At 39.9% G+C, this 22,470-nt stretch overlaps 1 protein-coding gene across 2 annotated transcripts in view; it reads left to right on the top strand.

The window, feature by feature from the left end:
* SCP2 (sterol carrier protein 2) overlaps positions 1–22,470 on the top strand; it is a 124,699-nt gene that overhangs the window by 96,630 nt on the left and 5,599 nt on the right. For both annotated transcript variants that reach the window (XM_014844313.3, XM_070509897.1), the window contains 2 exons: positions 7,863–7,965; positions 15,747–15,876. In XM_014844313.3, the coding sequence (XP_014699799.3) occupies positions 7,863–7,965; positions 15,747–15,876 (233 nt within the window). The remainder of the gene's footprint in view (positions 1–7,862; positions 7,966–15,746; positions 15,877–22,470) is intronic.

Here is a 22,470-nt window from a genome sequence, read left to right as displayed (position 1 = left end):
AATCGTTGAGGCCTAAGGCTATGACTTACTTACCCCCGCCTCTCTGAAGATTTCTCTCGTAGTAAATGTTTATTGAATCGAATCAAATAAAAAGATGTTGAATTTTAAGTTTTCTCCTAAATCTGATGCATTGGTTCTGGGCTGTCCTCTGGAGTTGCACCAGTTTGTATTTGGAGTTGAAAACTCTCAGTAAAGCCAAACTGTAGAGCGCTACCAGAGTCAGCATATTAGTGTAGCTGTCTCGTTTTCTCAGAAGAGAAGGTTATGAACTTTGGGCAATAAATTGTCTTTTAAACAAGGAATTCTCATAGTTGTTTTATTTTCAAGAGACTGAATAATTGATAGAATGTTCACAATAGCTACGGTTGATATTTCTGGGAAGACAGAGGCATGAAAAAATCCAGATGATATATTAATGACTGAAAAGAAATTGGCTTGAAATATTAAAGATATTATTGATAGTTTTAGTGATAGAACATAACTCACTCCAAAGGCCAAAATTGAGAAAGTAATTCTAACTCTGATGGTACAAATATAGTTTAAAATGAGGTTGTGGTTTGGTTTTAAACAAAGTAATTTTAAGGTACACATTGCACATGATCTGATTTGCTAAGTTTCTCGTTTAGCTGACTTTCATGGAGCAAGTGCTTGATGCTTAGGCCCCCAAGTATGGTCCTCTGAGTATGTGGGGAAGGCAGACATAGTTTTTTCAAAATGCTGTGGAAGTCTACGGGAAGATATTATAATGAAGAAGGTAAATTTGAACTAGGATGGCTAGAATTGCCCGGCAAAAGAGTAGAGGGAGGGGCATTCTAGGCCTGTACCTGGGTACAGAGAGTTGAAAATACATGGAGGTTTGATGAGTGGTTGTGCTGTGTGGGTGGAGGTGGGTTATTTTGCGTGTGCCTGGGGAGAGAGGCAGAGTCAGTAGTGTGTCGGGGTCAGGAGATGCAGCTGTAACAGGAGATTGGATCATGGTTTTGAAAAGCTGTGCTCAGGAGTTTGGAGCTATCCTACAGAATATGAATTTTAGCAAAAGATCATGTGGTTATATTGCACTTTGGATAGATCAGTCTGGTATATTTTCTAGTTGAATGGTGGAGAGACCAGAGGCCAGGAATCCCTGGGCAGCAGAGAGTAGTGTGGATAAGAAATGTTAAGTGCTGCAACAGGGCCAGTGAAAAGGAAGAGGAGCAGTCATATTTAAGAGCTGCGACCAGTTGCATTTAGTTTACAGTTAAACTTTTCTTTAATTTAGACTAGTTTTGAATGTGAGTATTGACTTTGTATTATAACATCCTATTCATTTTATGTAAATGAAGAGCTTTTATGATAGACTGACGATAGATTTGCATTCTATAATCCGTTAAATGAAACCTATCTTTAAAACCCAACTTGTTTTGTTTTTTCCATTTTTTAATTAAGGTGTCATTTACATACAGTAAAAGTCACCCTTTCAGTGCGTAGTTCTACAAGTTTTGGCAAACATATGCAGTCATATGACTACCACCATAATCAAGATACAGAACAGTTCCGTCACCCCCACATTTCCTTGTTCACCTCTGTCGTCAACCCTTTCCCATACCCTCCAGCCCCTGGCAACCACCGATCTGTTTTCTGCCCTGTAGTTTTGTCTTTCCACAATATCATGTAAATAGAATAAAAAAGCCTTTGAGTTTGGCTTCTTTCACGTAGCATAATGCATTTGAGATTCATCTGTGTTACTGTGTGTATCAGTGGTTTGTTTCATTTTACTGCTGAGAGGTATTCCATTGTATGGATGTACCACAGTTTGTTTATGCATTCCTTGGTTGAGGCGTATTTGGATTGTTCCAGTTTGTTTTTTAATGGAAAATTATTTAAGTTAGCTTAAAATTTTAACTCAACAGGTGAAAACCCTGAGTGATATAAGAAATTAAAAGTTAAAAGTAAAAATTCTATCCATGTAATGATTACAACTGTGTGCCTGCTCATAAATGAGGACTAGAAAAAGCAATATGGAAAAATGAACATAGGAAGCTTTCTGGAGTGTTGGGATTGTAGGTGATTAGCTTTTTCATTTTCTAGATTTCTATTTTAATTAAAATCCTTTTTTTGACATAATTTCAAACATACAGGAAAAAAGTACAAGAATAGTACAAGGAACTCCTATATACCTTGTACTCAGATTTACCAGTTGTTTACATTTTGCTCCATTTGCTTTATCATTTTTTCTCTGCGTGTATATATATATATATTTTTTTTTCTGAAATATTTGAGAGAAAGTTAGAGACATTAATGTTCCTTTATCCCTGAGTATTTCAGTGTGCTTTCTAAAAACAAGGACATTCTCTTACTTAACCACAGTATAGTTATCAAAGTAAGAAAATTTAACTCTTATACGATACTATTACCTAACCAAAGGACATATTCACAGTATGACAATTGTCCCAAAAAAATCTTTGTAAAGATACTATAAGCTTTGTTTTTTCTCCTTGTCCAGAATCCAATCCAGGATCCTGAATGCATGTAGCTGTTAATGGCTCTTTAGTTTCCTTTAATCTGAAATAGTCACTCAGCCTTTCTTTGTATTTCTTTACTTTGACTTTTTTTTTTTAAAGGTATGCTTTTTTGGTGAGGAAGATTGGCCCTGAGCTAACATCTGTTGCCAATCTTTCTCTTTTTTTTTTCTTTGTCCCCAAAATGCCACTACATAGTTGTGTATCCTAGTTGTAAGTCATTCTAGTTCTACGTAGGGTGTTGCCACATCACGGCTTGATAGATGATGTGCAGGTCTATTCCTAGGATCCAAACTGGCGAACCCTGGGCTGCCAAAGTGGAGCGCACGACCTTAACTACTGTGCCACCTGACGGCCCTGGCTTGACTTTTTTGAAGAGTACAAGTACATTCTTTAAGAGTGGAATGTCCCTCAGTTTGCATTGTTGTTTCCTCATAATTAGATTCAGGTTATACTTTTTTTGCAGGAATACCACTGAAGTGATGTTGTGTCGTAGTGCATCGTGTCTGGAGGCACACGTTGGTTGTCCCATGTTGGTGATGCTTAGCTTTGATCATCTGATGAAAGTGATAGCTGCCGTATTTTCCTCTGAAAAGTTACTGTTTTTTCTTTGTAGTTATAAGTAATTTGTGTGAAATGCTTTGAGATTATGTAAATATCCTGTTCTTCATCAGAGTTTTACCCATTATCCATTCATTTTAGCATCCATCAACGATTTTTTTCTAACTTCATCATTCCTTATATTTAAGTGGCATTCTGCTGTAAGAGTTCCTCTTCTCCCCCATTTTTAAATATATCCATATCTATCTACCTATTTATCTATTAATAGATATATATCTAAATAAATAAACATCAATAAATATATCAGAGGCCAGCCCGGTGGCGCAGCGGTTAAGTGCACACGTTCCACTTTGGCGGCCCAGGGTTTCACCGGTTCAGATCCCAGGTGCGGACATGCCACTGCTTGGCAAGCCATTCTGTGGTAGGCGTCCCACATATAAAATAAAGGAAGATGGGCACGGATGTTAGCTCCGGGCCAGTCTTCCTCAGCAAAAAGAGGAGGATTGGCAGCAGATGTTAGCTCAGGGCTAATCTTCCTCAAAAAAAAAAGAAAGAAAAGTAAAATAAGGCTTACTTGAGGATAAGCACTGCAATACTGTAACAATCGACCTGATAACCAAGATGGCTGCTAAGTGACTAAGGGCGGGTAGTGTATACAGCATGGATACACTGGACAAAGGGATGATTCATGTCCCAGCTGGGGTAGAGGGCTGGTGTGAGATTTCATCACACTAGTCAGAATGGTGCAGCAATTTAAAATTTACGAATTGTTTCTTTTTAGAATTATCCATTTAATATTTTCAGACAGGGGTTGACCGCAGGTAACAAACTTCAGATGAGGAGGGACCACTGTATTAACTTTTTTCTAATCTAGATGAAAAGTTGGGTAATCATTATCTTGATGAGCTTTTCAAAACAAGCAAGATAGATATCTGTGACCTGTGGGAACTTGTCTGAACTCTGCCCATAAAATATCGAGGACTTTGTACACTGAAAAGTGCTGCTAGTATCAGTTATTGTTTTATCATAAGTGATTAAGAAGTAGCAAGCTTGGAGAAGGGCCCAGTGATGATTAAAAGCTGAAAAGCTGGACCGTTAATTAGATGAAATTGGCTTGTGGAGGGCTAGTTGTGGCCACTTGATTTTAGGTCACTTATGCAGACTTTTTTCTGAGAAGATGGTATGGTATACCATGGATAATTCAGCTCTAAATAGAACAGGAAAAAATTAAGACTTGGGTAAGGGAGAATTCAATGTAATTTCAGTTCCATTCAATCACTATTTTCTGAATACCTATTGTGTGCCAAGAATTGGGGATATACAGATTATTTTTTTAAAAAAGATATGGTATCTGTTCTTGAGAATCTGGCATTTCATAGGGTTTCACAGAGAAGGAATTTCCTGGCCTGGATCTTGAAGGGTAAAGTGGAGTTTGCTGAGACAGAGGTCTCCAAACACAGGGAGCAGCAATGGTAAAGGCATGGAAGCGTGAAGGAGCATGCCGTGCTCCGAGAACTGCGCAGATTTCAGCATGGCGAAAGCTTAGGTTCCGTTCCTTGTTTGTGATATTAATATGATTCTTCTGGTAGGCTCACTTTTCGACTTTTTAGACTTTCATACCCACCCTTTTACCCTCAGTCTCAGCCGATCACTTTGCCTTATACGTTGTTGAAAAAATAGAAGCCATTAGATTTAAACTCCCTCATTTTCCATGCTGAGACCTATAGACCTATCTAGAATTGTACCCATCTGATCCTCTTTCTTTCCTTCAGTCTCCTCCTCTTCCTATCACAGGCCGCTAGATCTCGTCTCATCTCCTGTTGTCGCCTTCTCATGACTTCTCTCCTCTCTCCTTTCCCCAGTTCATCACCATCATCAGGCAAGCATGCTCCTATGTGTTTATCTTAAAACAAAAACAAACTTTCCTTGATATCACACTCCCCTCCAGAGACCACTCCATTTCACTGTTCCCGTAAAAGCAGTGTCTCAGAAGAGCGACTCTTGTCTCTATTTTCTTCTCCTTTTCACTCCCTAATTCACTGTTGTCTGACTTCTACTTTCCAGCACTTCCGTATAATTGCTTTTGTCAAAGTCACCTTACTTACCATGTTTCCAAACCCAGCAGGTACTTGACCTTTGGCAGCATTTGATGTAATTTACTCCTCTTTCCTGGCTTCTTTCTCCTTCTCAGTTTCTGTAACATCATTCTCTACTGATTTTCCTCTTGCATCACTGGCTGCTGCTTCCCCTTCTCTCGCAGACCTCTAAATAAGGAGTTCCATAGGGTGTTGTCCTAGGCTCTTTTCTTTCTCTTTCGTCCCCTCAAGGTGAGCTTGTCAGTTCTCATGGATTCAAATACTTTGATTATGCTGATGATTACCCCCATTTTATCTCCAGCCCAAACCTCTCTGAGCTCCAGACGCTCATATCCAACTGCATTCTTGTCTCACAAACATCTCATCCTTAATGTCCCTAAAACGGAGCTTTGGTCCTCTCTGCTCCAACTAGGTTCTTCCTTTTATCAATAAATGGCACTACCATTCCCTCAGTTATTCGGGCCAAATGCCTGACTCATCCTTGCCCTTTCACCTCCCCTTAGATCTCCCGCATTCCCAGCAGTAAGGCCGATGGATTCTATCTCCAAAATGTGTTTTGAATCCACTTCCTTTCCTCCCTCTCCACAGGCAGACTAGTCCCGACCATCATCGCTTCTTACCTGGACTGCTCGGCAGCCTCCTCAGGAGCGCCTCCGCTCCATTCTTGCACTGCCTGCCCCCACTTCATTCTGCACACTGTTGTAAGAATTATCACAAATCAAACTACTTCCCCTCCCTATTTAATCACTTCTGTGGCTTCCCAGATTCCCTACTTTGGCCTGCAGGATCTGGTCCCTGCACAGTTCTCCGGTTTCATTTCTTGTCACTGTCCCCCAACTTATTGTACTCTATTGACGCTGGTTTTGTTTTACTTTCTTTTAACATACCAGGCTCTTTTCTCAGGATCTTTGCAATTTTCTCTTTGAATGACCATCTCCTTTTCTTCCTTTAACTGGGTCTTAGCTTAAATTTACCTGCTCAGAGACATCATCCCTTGACTGCCCTACCTAAAGTACCTTCCTCTTTCTGTTTGCTTTCTAATACGTACAGTGATTTTGTCTGTTTCCTTCTTCTCCTCCTCCACTGGAAGAATGTAAACTCGATGAGGACAGGGACTGGGTCTGACTTGTTTACCGTCATACTCTCAGTTCCTCCAACAATGCTGGTTATGCAGCAAGCACTTATTAAGTGTTTATGAAATGATAGAAAAAAGGGAAAGGAGAAATGGGACAGGAAGGGAGAAAGAAAAAAAGACACAGAAGGAAGGAGAGAGGATAGGGAAAGAAAGAAGAGAAGGGGGAAGGGGAAGGAAAAAAGAAAGAAATGCTCACTGAGCAGCTGCTGTGTGCTCGACTCCTTCAGATATATTCTTCCGCTGTTGCTCCACTCTTGGTCCCAGCCATCACCAGCATGCTTGTGGTATGTCAGAGGAATTACTTAACATGCTAAGGTGCTCTCATCTTCCTCAGGCCCCTCGAGTTTCTGTCTGTATCTAATACTTAAGGCTCTGGAGCGCTTAGCAGTCATGGTTGTCATTTTTTACCATGGACCAGGGTCTCTGCTAAGTGCCTTACACACAGAATTCCACGTAATTATGCAAAGTCATTGCCACTCTTTACCTTCTTCCCTGCCTCCCCACCAGAGGTGTGCAGAGGTGAAGTAGCTTGCTCAGAATCATGTAGCTAGCGAGTGGAGGAAGCCCTTGGGATTCCAAACCAGGCCTTTGTGACTGTGAAGACTGTGTTCCTTCTGCTACATTAGGCCATTTATGTATGGTTGTTCCCTAAGTGTCAATCAACCAATAGGCAGATCATTGTTAAATTCATATCTTATATCATAGGTAAAAAATAAATCTCAAGTCCAACCTCTGCTTACTCCCTACTTCTTATAACTCTGTTCTAATCACCATCATCTCCTGCCTGGACTCCTGCAGGAGCCTCTTCACTGGTCTCCCTGCCTCCCCACTTGCCTCCTCACAGCCCATTTCCCAGCTGGCAGGCAGATTTATTTTCCAAAACAAGTAAATTGAACCATGCTACTTTCCAGCTTATACCCTACGGTTCTTCTTGTACTTAAAATGAAACCCAGACTCCTAACCGTGACCTATAAGCCCCTCATTATCTTGCCCTGCGTGTTTCTGTGACCTTAGAACCTTCTCCTCTGCCCTGCTCCAGCCGTACTGGTCTCCTTAAGCTCTTTCTACCTCAAGTTCTTTATACTGGAAGCACAGAACTGGCTTCCCCACCTAAATCTTTACAGGTCTGGCTCATTTGCATAATTCAAGACCTAATTTAAATATCACCTCCTCAGAGAGGGCTATCTTGCCAGGCTTTCTAACATAGAACACCCAACACACATAAATATACTTTCTCTATATCCCCTTAACCTGCCTTATTTTCTTCATAGTAACTATCTTCTTTATTTCTTTTCTTGTGCATTCCCCCCACCCTGGAGTAGCTTCGTGAGGGTAGGTTCTTTGGTTTACCATATTTTCAAGGACAATGCCCAGCACCTGGTGAGCATTGGATATTTGTTGAAAAATGAGAAGAAAAGCTTAATTGTTTTATGGGTTAATAACAATTTCCTTTGGGTACAAGTCACAATGTCTCTGTTGTTAGGGCTTTTGAAAATTACTGCTGTATAAATGTTGAAAAACCTAGTCCCTGTATGACTCCGTGGATTGTAGTTAATTCTTTTCTTTCCCCAGTTATTTTGGAACTCATCAAATTGAGGCTGCACCAACCAGCTCTGCAGTCGATGGATTTAAGGCCAATCTTGTCTTTAAGGAGATTGAGAAGAAGCTTGAAGAGGTAAGTAGTATTTACGTAAAACGCTACCAGGAGGACCCTAGGCTAGAGGAAGCAGATACAGATTTCAGATGTTGCCATGAAGTGGCACAAGTTGAAAATGTACATTGTATTGTCAGGTATTAAGTGTATTTTAGATTTCTGCGTGTCTGTTACGGCTTCCTGTAAGTCTGGTAAGAGTGCATTTCAGAAATGTAGAAATCTCCAGATTTGAGTTACATAAAGAACTATAGTAAAATGCTGTTAAAATCGTAACTTCAGAGGAAAGATTAACGCTTATCACTCTTTTCTCTGACTCTCTTTGTCAAAGAGATGATAATTATGGACAAAGTTCATTTATGTAAAGGGATTCTAATTTATTTTGGTGCAGTCTCCTTCTGAATTAAAAAGATCTTACTTAGAACCATTCGAAAGAATGATATTTAAAGTGGGCCTTTAAAGTTACCTAATATCAAAACTCCTTTTAAAAGGAAATCTTTTGTGCTTGATTTTTTTCAAAGTAGTTTTTAATTTGTTTTTTCTTGTGGTAAAAACGATGCTAATTTAAAAACAATTCACACTGTACAGAGACATATAAAAAAAGAAAAAATGGGGCCTGCCCGGTGGCACAGGGCTTAAGTTCGCACGTTTCCCTTCTCAGCAGCCCGGGGTTCGCCATTTTGGATCCCGGGTGCGGACATGGCACCGCTTGGCAAATGCCATGCTATGGCAGGCGTCCCGCATATAAAGTAGAGGAAGATGGGCATGGATGTTAGCTCAGGGCCAGTCTCCCTCAGCAAAAAGAGGAGGATTGGCAGTAGTTAGCTCAGGGCTAATCTTCCTCAAAAAACAAAACAAAACACAACAACAACAAAATAAATCTCCTGAAATTCCATTACTTAGAGTTCACTAAATTGTTAACAGTGGTTGACATTCTTTCAGATATCTCTCTGTGTAATATGAATGTACAGTTTTACATAACTAGGATCATACATTACATGTTGAGTTTTAAAAATTATATGTATATGCAGATCTATTTTTATGTACAATAATTAGTTCTTGATAGATAATAATCATACTAAGGCAATGTAACAGTAACTCTTTCTCCAAACAGAGAGTTATTCTCGTCGGCAAAACTAAATATTTACTTCATTGTTTCAAACCTAAAGGCATCTTGGGATTTCATTATTGATTTTAATTTGAAGACCAACAAGGCACAGTTACAGCCACTGTCACGCAGTTCTGGTCACACGTCTATTAAGCTGATCAAAGAGGGCTGAAATAAGGGAAAGGATTCAGAACATTTAAGCTGTGCGTTTCAGTCGTGTTAGAGCCGCAGTGTGAAAGGCAGACATTGTGCAGGTCTTGTAAGTCCCGTGTTGTAGCACAAAGGACTGCTTAACATCTAAGGTGATTGCTCTGTGCGTGGGAAAACAGCTAACGTGACTGATGTCTCTTGACAAAGGACCCTGCATTTCTAAGATTTTCATAATGGTCAACAACCTTCTTGAGGTAGAGAGGGCCAAGGTCGACAGTTCCGGGCAGGCAGGCACTGGCCCGGGAGCTGCATACCTGTCCTGCTCCATCTTGGGCTACACCTGTGTGGGACTACCTGTTGTTTTATAGCCTGCTTTTTTCTCTTGACAGAATGTTCCATGCTCATAAGTGTAAATCCTTACCATAAGTTTTAATGACCACATGGTATACATTTGAATGTATGTATCATAACCTATTTAGCTAGCCTCCTATGATGAACATCAGGTTGTATTTAAATTTGGCAAGTACAATAGAAGTATAATAAATTTCCTTTTGTACTCATCTTTAAGTACTTTATGCCATGATCACCTTGGCATAAGCAATTAAAAGAGGATATTGTTGGGTCGTTGGATGTGTATGTTTTGCATTTTGATATTTATTGCCAAACTATCCACCAAAAAGAGGGTACTAATTTACAAACTTAGCATCAATTCTTGAGTGACTTTTTTCATCACACCTTCTCCAGTGCTATGTTGGCTGGTTTTAAAAAATTGTTTGCCAATCTAGTAGGAAAAAATATCTCATTATTGTTTTTTAAATTTCTTTCATTACAACTGTCCACTAAAATGAAGTTGGACTCTATAAGACGTCAGCTTGAAAATTTTATTTTATTTTTGATGCCACCAACATTTGCTTGCAGAACAACTCATAGGCTAGTCGCTTCTGCCAAGTTGCCCCATTTTTCTCCACTTCATTCTATTAAAAAAAATCAAATAAAAATAATCAGTCTGGAGAGTATCTGGTATGGCTATATGTCGTCATTTAATGCTTCATTATCGGGATTAACAAAGCAATGCTATTTGTATTTCACAGTTGTCTTTCAGCTTTACAGATGTATTCTTCTTGCTCCCATTTTAATTCTTTCTCCTTCCTCTGTAACCTCACTTGCATGGACCTTGTTCCCTTATTTCTTTTCTTCTTGCCACGATTGTTAGTTTCCCAAAAGTTTGCACGACTAGAAAGTGAAAGTCTTGGAATCTTTTGTCAATTCATGCATTTTCTGCATTAGCAAAGGAAACCTAGCAAGAGATTTTATTTCCACCTCGTCTTTGTTAGCAATACCCCATTGCCCTTCTTTGAATTCTGTCTTAATTTTTTGTTCCTATTAAGTGTACGACAGCATCTACTCCTTGACCTCTTGCATATTCAGAAAGAAGTACTTTTCTTCACGCAAGGAGGCACTTAGAACTTGCTTAGTGTTAATGATCTCCAGTTTCGCAACAAGTGTGTATTTTCTTTCTCCTTTTAATTCTCTCCTCCTTGTCCATTTCCTTACCCTCTCTCACCCCTCTTCAATTGAAAATATTTTAAAAGGATGTGATTTTATAAGAGGATCAGTTGGTTCTCAAAAGTAACAGCAAGTGCAGAATTAATCTACGTTTGTCTTAAGGAGGCGGGAGGATTTTCTCTCCAAGTATGCAGGTAGAATTGCTAAATGTTTGCTCATATTTTCCTGCTGTAACTTGTTGGTGTCGGCCATAGCCCCTTTCCTGAGGCACTGTGCAAGCAGATGGCCTGGAGGCACCTGGAAGGAGTCATGCATGGGCCACTGGCCCTGGAGGAATCCTGGCTCTTAGGTGGCCCAGCACACCAGCATTATTAACCCAGTCTTCTAGTTTGTCTCCGCAGAACCTTGAGGGAGTGGAGAAGACTTTGAGCTTTCTTTTAATTCTTTTATGGTGGCAGAAACTGCTTTCAGAGGCTCAAGTCTGGAAGTAGTGATGTAACCTACTGTGCAGTATGGTGTAGTCAAATGGAAGGGGCATTGATTTGAAGTTAACCAACCTGAGACGGAGTTCTTGTTGTACTACTTACTAGCCATATGTCCTTGCCCCTCAAGGAACATGAAGTTGAGTGGAAAGATTGACATGGAAAAATTTCATCAGAAAAAAATAACTTCTTTAACAAGAAACGCGTGCATGTGCAAAGGGCCATCACAGTGTCCAGTAGAGACAGAAAAGCCTTCCCAGAAGAATTAGCATGTGAGCTGTGAGTTGAATTGATGAGGTTGGGGTGGGAATAGAGAATAGGAGGAGGTGAGTGATCCGGGACATAGCATGAGCAAGGGCATGGAGACGTATATGTTCATGGAACTCAAAAGGATCATATTGTTAGTACATGAAGCCTGAGGTGGATGAAAAAGTGGCTGAAGATAAGAACAGATAAGTAGACTTGAGATCATGAAAAATCTTGAATGATATGTAAAGACAGACTTCATCCGGTAGGCTTTGAGGAGCTGTTTAAGAAATTCACATCAGAGAGTGTTAGCTGGATTATGTTAGTGTTGGATGGATTCTGATGGATGAACTGCTTAGCAGCAGGATAGAGAGTAGTCTGAAGTTGTTTTTCCTGCTCAGTGAGCTAATATTAATACCTGTCCAACTACTTACAAGATTTTATGAAGATTAAAGGAATAATATATATAAAAGCGCTTGAAAACTTTATAGCCCTCAAAAGATTATGATTGTTTTTAAGAATTTTTCCTAAAGTTATCTTAAAATAGTTTGAGTGAGATCTTTTAAGGGAAGCCAAAATAAGGTAATTTCTCTTTCACTTTAAAAATCTGACGATCATTTTGGTTTCTTGATTTAACTAGAAAATATTGGTAGTTGGTTTCAGGACACCCCCAGGTAAGAAATGCCTCCATGACTGTTGGGATAGGTAGGCCTAGAGTAAATATTTTTAGAATAGCTTCTTTGGAGTCCTAAGACCCATGGTTGGTTCTAGATAGGTTCAGGTATGTTATCTATGTATGAGAAAAAGATTGACACACCCACTAGGATGACTAAACTCAAAAAGACAAACAAAAGTGTTGGTGAGGATGTGGAGAAATTGGAACCTTCATTCATTGCTGCTAGGATTGTAACGTGGTGCAGCCACTTTAGAAAACAGTTTGGTAGTTCCTCAAAAAGTTAAACATCACCTTATGGCCCAGGAATTTCACTTCTAAACATATACCTAAGAGAAATTAGAGCCTGTGACCGTATAAAAATTTGTACACAAATGTCTATGGCAGTATTATTCATAATAGCTAAGAAGGGGAAACAACCGTCAACTGATACATGGCTAAACAAAATGTGCTACATCCATACGTGGAATATTATTTGTCCATAAAAAGGAATGAATTAGTCTCACATGCTTCAACATGGATGAACCTTAAAAACATTGTGTTAAATGAAAGAAGCCAGTCACAAAAGACCAACTATTTTACGATTCCATTTATATGAAATGTCCAGAATAAGCAGATCCACGGAGACAGAAAGTAGATTAATGGTTGCCAGGGACTAGCAGGAGGAGAGAATGGGAAGGGTGACTGCTGATGGCTATGGATTTCTTTTTGGGGTGATGAGAATGTTCTAAAATTAGTGGTATTGGTTGCGTAACTCTGAGTGTACTAAAATACCTCTGAATTATATATTTTAAAAGGATAAATTTTATGGCATGTAAATATCTCAATAAAACTGTTATAAAACAAACAAAACAAAACAAAATGAAGAAAGAACTTAGGCCAGGGTCTCTGCATACATAGAAACAGGTTAGTATCTGATGTCAGTTTATGCAAGTTCCTCGGGGATAATAATTATTTGGGTATTTCAGGTACTTATCACAGTGCCTGGACATAGTAAACACTTAAATCTTTGTTAAAAATAAATGAATATTATGGGGGCCAGCCCGGTGGCGCAGTGGTGAAGTTTGCACATCCTACTTTGGTGGCCCTGGGTTCGCCAGTTCAGATTCCGGGTGTAGACCTACATACTGCTTATCAAGCCATGCTGTAGCAGACGTCCCACATATAAAGTAGAGGAAGGTGGGCATGGATGTTAGCTCAGGGCCAGTCTTCCTCAGCAAAAAGAGGAGAATTGGTGGTAGTTAGCTCATGGCTAATCTTCCTCAAAAAAAAAAAAAAGAATATTATGATACCAAAAAGAAGAAGAATCTTGGATATAAATTATTGAGGATGTAAGGCTGAAATAAAGAAGGTAGGAAATAAAAACTATTAGAAATTATGAGGGGGCTGGCTCCATGGCGGGGTGGTTAAGTTCGCGTGCTCCGCTGTGGCGGCCCAGGGTTCAGATCCTGGGCGCGGACATGGCACCGCTCCTTAGGCCATGTTGAGGCGGTGTCCCACATCCCACAACTAGAAGGACTGCCAACTAAGATATACAACTGTGTACAGGGGGGGTTTGGGGAAGTAAAGCAGGAAAAAAAAAAAAAAAGGAAATTATGAGAACTTAAAAGGTAGTCAGTTCCCAAATAAATATACAAAGATTAATATATTTTCTACATATTTGCAATAATCCAGTCGTAAAATATAATGAAAAAATATATTATTAATAAGAGCAATATAAAATATAAAATATCTCAGAATAAACTTGGTCAGAAATGTGCAAAAGCCTGCGTGGGAAGAAAATGACAAAATATTGCCAAGGGACATCAAAGAAAACTTGGAAGATATACCATATTTATGAATGGGGGAACTTAATATTGTAAACATATTACTTCTGTCCCAGACGGATCCACATATTTTTTGTAACCCCATATAAATTCAACAGCATTTTTGGGGAAAAAAACTAAATGATTATAATGTGAGATCTAGAGGAAAAAAATGTCCAAAACAAATCTGAGAATAGCCGAGAATATTTGGAAGAGGGGAATTATGATGGGGACTTACTGTAGCAAAGAGTAAAGTACAACATAAAGTTATATTGGCATAGGAGTAGCAGACAGATCGAGTGGAATAACAAAGAAACGCTAACATTTATTGAGCAATTAGTCTGTGCTTTGTGGGTATTTAAATACAGTACAACTCTATGAGGGTAGCTGCTGTTATTGTCTGCATTTCACACATAAGAAAACTGAGATTCAGAGAGGTTTGGTAACTTGCTCAGGGGTGTATAAGTACGTGGCAGAACAGGAATTCAAACCTATGCTGGTTGCCGATTCAGTGTTATTAGCGAAGTTTAATTCTGGGGATTTAACCTTAAATAAATGAGGCTATGTAAAAGTAGTTAGATGTAAGAATGTTATTATTCACAGCATTGTTAGAAGACCAGCAGTTAGAACTAACCTAAAGATCAGGCAACAGAATATTGGTTAAATAAAGTATAGTACACTTCTACAACTAAGGCTATATGTGGTCATTTAAAATTATGTAGAAGTGTACTTAACACAGTAATGAGAATAATTGTATCAAACAGAAAAGTGGACTACAAAACAGTGTATACAATGTGACCTCATTTAAAAAATATACACAGAGAAAAAAGGCGGAGGGGATTTATCTCAAAATATTACTTTCTTTGAGTGGTGAAATTATGGATGTTTTCTTCTTTTTGCTTATCAATATTTTCTGTTTTTCCCACAGTAAAATGTGTTTCTTCTCTAAAGAAAAATAACTGCAATAAAATTATTATGTTGTTTTTGGTTTACATTTTTTAAAAAGGTGTGTGAATTTGTTGTCATGCTTTCGTTATTCACCCTGCCAGCTGACTTAGCTTAGCTGCTCGTTTGTGCTCCTCCAGTCCCCTGTGCTTCCCTTTTCCCAGTGCGTTGTCCTGGTGATCATAGTGTATTATCATTGACTCTTCTAACTCCTGCTTCCATATTTCAGTGCCTAGAACAATGTCTGGTGCGAACTATTGTTTCAATCAATAAATATTTCAGTAAGGAAAGATGAAACAGAGTGGGAATGAGGGGGAGAGGGAGGGAGAAGGGAAACCAGCCTACTGAGATGTGGCTCTGAGATGGTCTTTCCAGCTTCATTTCCCAACATCCAAAAGTAAGTGGTGTGGATGGTATATTCTTATATAATTCTTTATACTAATCCAGAAAATGGGTTGATCAGAAAAAGATTTTGATCTCAGAACCACTTATCTTTAAGTTCTGATTGTAGCAAAACAAAAATATATTTAAAGGAATTGACCTGCAAAAATAAAGAGGGAGTGGGGGTTCCTACATTCAGAGAGAATCTTTCAGAAATTACTGAGACAAATGCAGGCTATTTCAGTAGACAGTGCTGCCGTGCCACCCTCCAACCTCCCTTTCCTTCCACCAGTTGTATCCAGAAAGCCATTTTTAACAAAAAATTTGGCGGATGAGGGAGTTGTTGCCTGGTTGCCTTTCAGACTTTTCTGGGTAAAAGATCCTAAGGGAGCTTGGGGACTGCTTGCTGGCCCAGCTGCTCACGTCATGTATCTATTTAAACATTTAATTTGGGGAAAAAGCCAGAGAAAAGAACTTAATATAGCTCCAAATGTTATTTTTCTTTCCAGGAAGGGGAACAATTTGTGAAGAAAATCGGTGGTATTTTTGCCTTCAAGGTGAAGGATGGCCCCGGGGGTAAAGAAGCCACCTGGGTGGTGGATGTGAAGAACGGCAAAGGATCAGTGCTTCCTAACTCAGGTCAGTAGTGACTTCCCTTATGGGAGCACTGACAAGCTCACAGAGGAAAATGGGTGGGGTTCCCCAAGAGGGGTGGCTTTAGAAGTATAGGACCTTGTTAAAGAATTAGTGACTCCTTGGGAACAGGAATAGTTCACAGCTGCCTCCTCCCAAAGGTTAGGAGGCTTCATCGCAGAGTCACCAATCTTAGGCTTTGGAATTAGACAAATTTGGGTTGGGGTCCTGGCCCTGCCACTCACAGATTCTGGCCTTGAACAAATTATTTAACTTCTTTGAGCCTCAGTTTTCTCATCTGTAAATGGGAATAAGAAATGGTGCATGTTTCATAGAGTTGATGCAAGGATTAAGAGAATTATCTCTTAGTTAACCTGTAGAGCACATAGTCCAGTGTGTAAGTACATGCCCTCAAAAGACCTGTCTATATTCACTATCTCCACTCCCTCTCATCCCAGTCTTTCTTGAACCCACTCCAGAAGCTTTTGTCGTCATTACTGTCCTAAAACTATTCTTGTCAAGGTCACTATTGATCATCGTGTTGCTAAATTCAATGGTTAATTCCTCGCCTTAAAGATATTACACTTCCAGGCTTTCCCCTTACCTTCTGGGTGTTCCTTCTTGGCATCTCTTCTGTTTTCTCCTCATCTTCAAATTTCTAAACATTGCAGTGCTCCAGGGCTCAGCTCTATCTACATTCACTCCCTGGGGATCTCATCTAGTCTCATGCTTTTAACACCATCTCTACACTGATGGCTCCCAGATATCTTCAGCATGGACTTAGCCGCTGAACTCTGAGGTGCATATCCAGCTGTTTAATTGACAAGTGTACTTGGATACTAATAGGTATCCCGAAGCTATATGGCGAACACTGAACTCCTGATCTTCCTCCCACTCCCCTTTAATTACGTCCTCCTCCACTGTCTTCTGCATCTCAGTAGATCGCTCTTCTGTCCTACCAGTTCCTCAGACCCAAACCCTTGAGGTCATCATTGGCTCCTCTTTTTCTCCACTCCACAGTCTAATCCACCAGCAAACTCTGTCCTCTTCTACTACCATCTTGTTCTAAGCCTCTGTCATTTGTTTGCCTGCTCTCCCTGTTTCTATCCTTGCCCCCTACAGGTCCTTCTCCACACACCAGTTAGAGTGATCTTTTTTTTTTTTTTTTTTTTGAGGAAGAGCAGCCCGGAGCTAACATCTGCTGTCAATTCTCCTCTTTTTTGCTGAGAAAGCCTGGTCCTGAGCTAACATCCGTGCCCATCTTTCTCTGTGGGACGCCTACCACAGCATGGCTTGACAAGCGGTGCGGTGTCCGCACCCGGGATCTGAACCGGCAGACCCTGGGCCACTGAAGCAGAACGTGCGAACTTAACTGCTGTGCCACCAGGCCAGCCCCTGGAGTGATCATTTTAAAACTTGTCAGATTGTGACACTCCTCTGCTTAAAACCATCTAGTGGCTTTCAGCTCAGAGTTCTTACAATGGCACAGCATGATCTGGTCCCCGTTTTCTCTGTCTTACCACACTCTCCCTCACTTTGCTCCAGTCATACTGGCCTCTTTGCTATTGCTGAAATGTGAGGTAGTCCCAGTTCAGGGGCTTTCTACTCTGTCCTGCCTGAAATTGCCTTCACTTAGATATCCTCGTGGCTTGTTCCCTCATTTCCTTTGGATCTTTGCTCAAGTGTCATCTTCTAAGTTAGCCCTTCTCTAACCCCACTTTTCAAATCACACCCCCATTACCGTTTCCTATTGTCGTTTTCTGCCTTATTTTTATTTGTAGCACTTATCACCATCTGATATGCCATATGAATTTTATTTATTTGCGTATTGTCCATCTCCCCCACTTGAACTGTAAGCTGCATGAAGGCAGAGCTTTTTGCCTGTTAGGTTTTCTGCTGCATTCCCACTGCCTACTCTAATACCTGATACATGGCAGGTCTTCAGTAAAATAGATAATTGGAAAATGAACAGCAGAATGAATGAATGATGCTTAGTAAGCATTCAGTAACTGGTAGCTACATTGTATGTTACATTTCTCTTGTAGGGAAAAGACTGGTGCAATTGAGAAATATCATGGATGGGAACTAGCTTTTTGGACGGCTTAAAATACCATGCTATGAACTTTGAAAGTGATCTGATACATAATTAGTCTGTTAAAGCTTTTTAAGTAGAAGAGTGAAAGTCAGAGCTGTGTTTTCGAGGATGAGGCTGGTGCGTCAGACCCGATGAATTAGAAGGCAGAAATCAGAGGCAGAGAGGGCAGTAGCGGGGTGGATGCTGCTCCTGTCTAAGTGAGCAGAAAGGATAACCTGAGTGCTGGCAGTGAGCAAAAAGGATGCTGCTACATGATAGCTGCCAGGGGTATTTGGGGTGAACTTGATGGGATCTGGAAGCTGTGCAGGAGAAGGAAGTCCGTCAAAGATGGTAGAGTTTCATTCCTGATACGTTATGGAGGGAGGTCCTGGAGAAGAGGGTGACATAGGAGCGCAGGTGGAAGGAGGGTGAGCCTGAGGAAGGAGGGGTGACGCTTCCTTCTCTGAGAGGGTAGATAAACATTCAGGGGCATTTTCAGGGAGGGAGGAGATTGGCAGAGCTCCTGGAATAGAGTCTAGAGCTTGGAGACAGGAGAAAATGTTAAGAGCAGTGTTATATGCTGTTGAATAAGGAATCAACTAGAGATTAATGAAGGGAAGGCTGAGGGGTAGTAAGCACATCTGGCGCAGGCAGCATGGCATTGTTAGAGAAAGTTCCTGAATTTTATATAGTCTTTTTTTTTTTGCCCTCAAAATGAGTGGGCAGAAAAATAACTATATGTTTGCATTCTGTGAGCTGCCACTCTAATGTGGGGTAGGAAGAAAAACTAAATGTTTCATCTCGATTTTAGCTTTTAGAAATAAAAAGAACTTTTGGGAAATAGTGCTAATTTTTTAGTGACTGAGGTTAATAGTTACTTCAGAATTATATTCCTATATGCCTGGGCAGATGTTAAGGTGATTTTTAAAAAAAAAAATTTCTTCTGTTTTGTTACTGGTGTTTGTTTGTCATGAAAGATAATGTTCTTGCATAATTTCAGAAAAACCTTGTTCTCTGCATATGGACTCTGGCCGTGAGTTCTCCCCACGTTGGTGCCCCATCCCGGGCCTGAAGGGATTTTAGCCTGGGACAGGGAAATTTCTGCTGAAACTGACACTTGTTGGCAGCCAGGAATGGCACTGAAATATGGACTTACCCAGTAAAAGCAACCCCTGAAAATTGCCAGCTCCTTTTACATCAGCCAACAAATGACCATTTGTTAGAGATCAGCTATGTTAAAGCATTAATAACCTGTCCTAGTTTGAACTGGCATCTTAAAGAGAATTGCTACTTCTTTTGGCATGTACATAGCGTTGAGAGGTTTACTTACTGTTAGGGAAGTAAGATTTACTTAAATGTGTTTCATGTGCTTATTTTCTGAGAGTTTGGTAATGATTGTGTAGATGGCTATATTAAGGATTTTTAGATTTTGTGTTTTCCATCATCTTTTCCTCCTGCCTCGGTGCCTTTCTCCATGAATTCTGCCACTCCCTCCTCTCCTTTGAAACGACTCACATATCATGTCTCCAGGAAGCCAACTTTGATTAATCTAACATGACACATGATTCTTTCAGTCCTTTATTCTGCCCTCTCGGCACTTACTTGAGTTCTCAACCCTGCCCCTTTGTGGGGAACATGATATAGAAAGCCTCAGAGTCTCCCATCCCCAAGAGCATAGCCTTTGGAGACACCCAAGCTGGGTTCAGGACCTGGGCTCTGTCGCTTACTAGGTGTATACCTTCCCTGAGTCCAGGGGTCTCATCTAGACAGTGGTGAGAAGAACTTCTATCCATGGAGCTGTTGTGGGGAGTAAATAAGATAAGGTATGTAAAGCACTTATGCATAGTTAGTGCTCAGTAAACCCTTGCTTTCTCCCTAACCCATGTATAAAACATTAGTTTTGCTAGAACACATTAGACTTGTGTGAGACTCCTCAAAAGGACTTGGGAAATTGAGAAAGATCTGGGGTTCACCAGGTGCTGATGATGCTTTAACGACTTAGCCACTAGTCCATTCAAATTGCTGTAACAAAGTGCTGCAGAACAAGTAGCTTATAAACAACAGAAGTTCATTTCCCACAGTTCTGGAGGCTTGGCGTCCAAGGCCAAGGTGCCAGCGTGGTCACCTTCGATGAGGGCCCTCCTCCAGGTTCAGAGTCAGTGCCTCCTTGCTGTGGGCCCACATGGTGGAAGGGGCTAGAGTTCTCTCTGGAGCTACTTTTATAAGGCACTAATCCCATTCATTAGGGCTCCATCCTTAGGACCTCCCAAAGGCTCACCTACTAATACCATCACATCTGTCATTAGGATTTAACATATGAGTTTTGGGGGGACACAGACATTCAGGCCATAGCAACCCATATCTCTTCTATTAAGGCACAGATTATCTGATTAGCTATTGGGTCTTAATTTGATAATCTTCTGAACTCTGTATAATCTACTTATTTATTCACTAGGCACTTAATGATTGCCTTTTATGTGTCCAGCACTTTTCAAGGACTTTGGGATCTAACAGTGAACAAAACTGACAAGGGCCCTCCCCTGTGAAGTTTTCATTCTAGTGGACAAATCCAGACAGAAAACATGTATACAAATAAGGTAGTTTCAGATAATTGCAATGAAGAGAAATAAAAGAGAATAGTGAGATAGAGGGTGACTTGGTTTCGGGGAGAGGCCAGCTTTAATTTGAAGAGGCGCCAACTGTTAGAGAACTGTGTTATACTGATTGCCTAAAACACTGACTGCTGAAAAATTCAATTTCTTGGTGAATTTTTCCTTTTGCACTTTAAACCTCTCATTTGTCCAAGGTGGACATGGCTGATTTAGCAATGAGATATTGGAGTCTTTGTTCTACAGTCTTTTTTCATTAGACTTTTATGATATTAAAATTAATATTTTAAAACTTTGTATTATATAGGTAATATATACTCAGTGTAAAAAAAAATTAGAAAAGATAGAGAAACAAAATGAAAAAATTACTCTCCACCACTTACATCACGGGCAACAAACTGTCGCCCATGGGCCAAATTCAACTCACCTGGTTATTTTGTTTTGTGGAAAGTTTTTGTTGAAGTCTAGTGTGTAATAAAGGGCAAAATCTGAAGTGTACAGCTTGATCAGTGTTTACAAATGAATATGTCTCCCAGGTCAAGATGCAGAATGTTGCCAGCATTCTAGAAGCCTTCCGCATGTCCCTCCCATCACTCTCCACTCCCAAAGGAAACACTGTTCTGAATTCCACCACCATAGACTGATTTTATTCATTTTGGAAATTCATATAAATGGAACCATACAATATTTACTCTTGTAAGTCTGCCTTCTTTTGCTCAGCATTGTAAGATTCATTAATTTTGTTGCATGTAGCAGTAATTCATTTTTACCATGTGAATGCCACAGAATTTATTTCTTCGTTCTATGGTTGATGTATCTTTGCAGTGTTTCCATTTTGGGGCCTTATGAATAAAGCTTCTATCACCATTCTCATATGTGTCTTTTAGTGGACATAGGTACTCATTTCCATTACACATATAACCAGGAGTAGAAATACTTGGTCGTCAGGTACAGGATAGCCAGTTTTTTGATGTGGATATACTATTTTACATTCCCTTCCACATTGCATGAGAGTTTCATTCACTTCACATTTTTGACAGTACTTGGAACTGTCAGGTTTTTCTTTTTTGGCAGGTTGATTGAGGTATAATTTACACACGATAAAATCTACCCTTTTTAGATGTACAATTATGTGAATTTAGACAAATGCATATAGTTGTATAACCACCACCAGAAATCAAGATATAGAATATTTCCTTCACCCGAAAAAAGTGTCCTCTTCTCTCATCCTCAGGCTCTGCAGCCACGAGTCTGATTTCTGTCCCTGTAGTTTACCTTTCCAGAATGTCATTTACGTGGAATCAGACGAGATGTAGCTTTGTAAGCTTGCCTCGGTCACAGAGATTCATTCATGTTGTTGCATGTATCATCAGTAGTTTGTTTCTTTTTGTTGCTGAGTAGTTTATCTATTTACCAGTTGAGGCGCATTTGAGTTTTTCCAGCTTTTGGCGTTTGAATAAAGCCACTATCAACATAGACATACAGGTTTTTGTGTGGACATGTGTTTTCATTTCTCTTGAGTAAACACCTAAGAGTGGCATTGCTAGGTCATATGGCATATGTATGTTTAACTTTATAAGAAATTTCCAGACTGTTTTCTAAAGTGGCTGTACCATTTTACAGTTCCTCCAGCAAGGTACTGACCTTTCAGTTGCTCCTCATCCTAACTAGCACTAAGTATCTTTTTTTCTAGCCACTCATTCTAATGGGTAGTAGTAGTATCTCATCTGTGCGTTTAATTTGCATTTTCCTGATGACTAATGAAGTTGAATACTGTTTCATGTGCTTTTTTTGGCCCTTTGGAGATCCTCTTTTGTATAGCGCCTGTTTCTTTGCCCATTTTTGTATTGGATTATCTAACCTTTTCTAATTGAGCAATAGGAGTTTTTTTTTTTAAGATTTTTAAAACTTTTTTTC

The sequence above is a fragment of the Equus asinus genome, chromosome 5, assembly GCF_041296235.1.
Source record: "Equus asinus isolate D_3611 breed Donkey chromosome 5, EquAss-T2T_v2, whole genome shotgun sequence".
NCBI lineage: Eukaryota > Metazoa > Chordata > Mammalia > Perissodactyla > Equidae > Equus > Equus asinus.
Note: the sequence above shows the minus strand (reverse complement) of the source record. Positions and strands in the feature narration are given on the sequence as shown.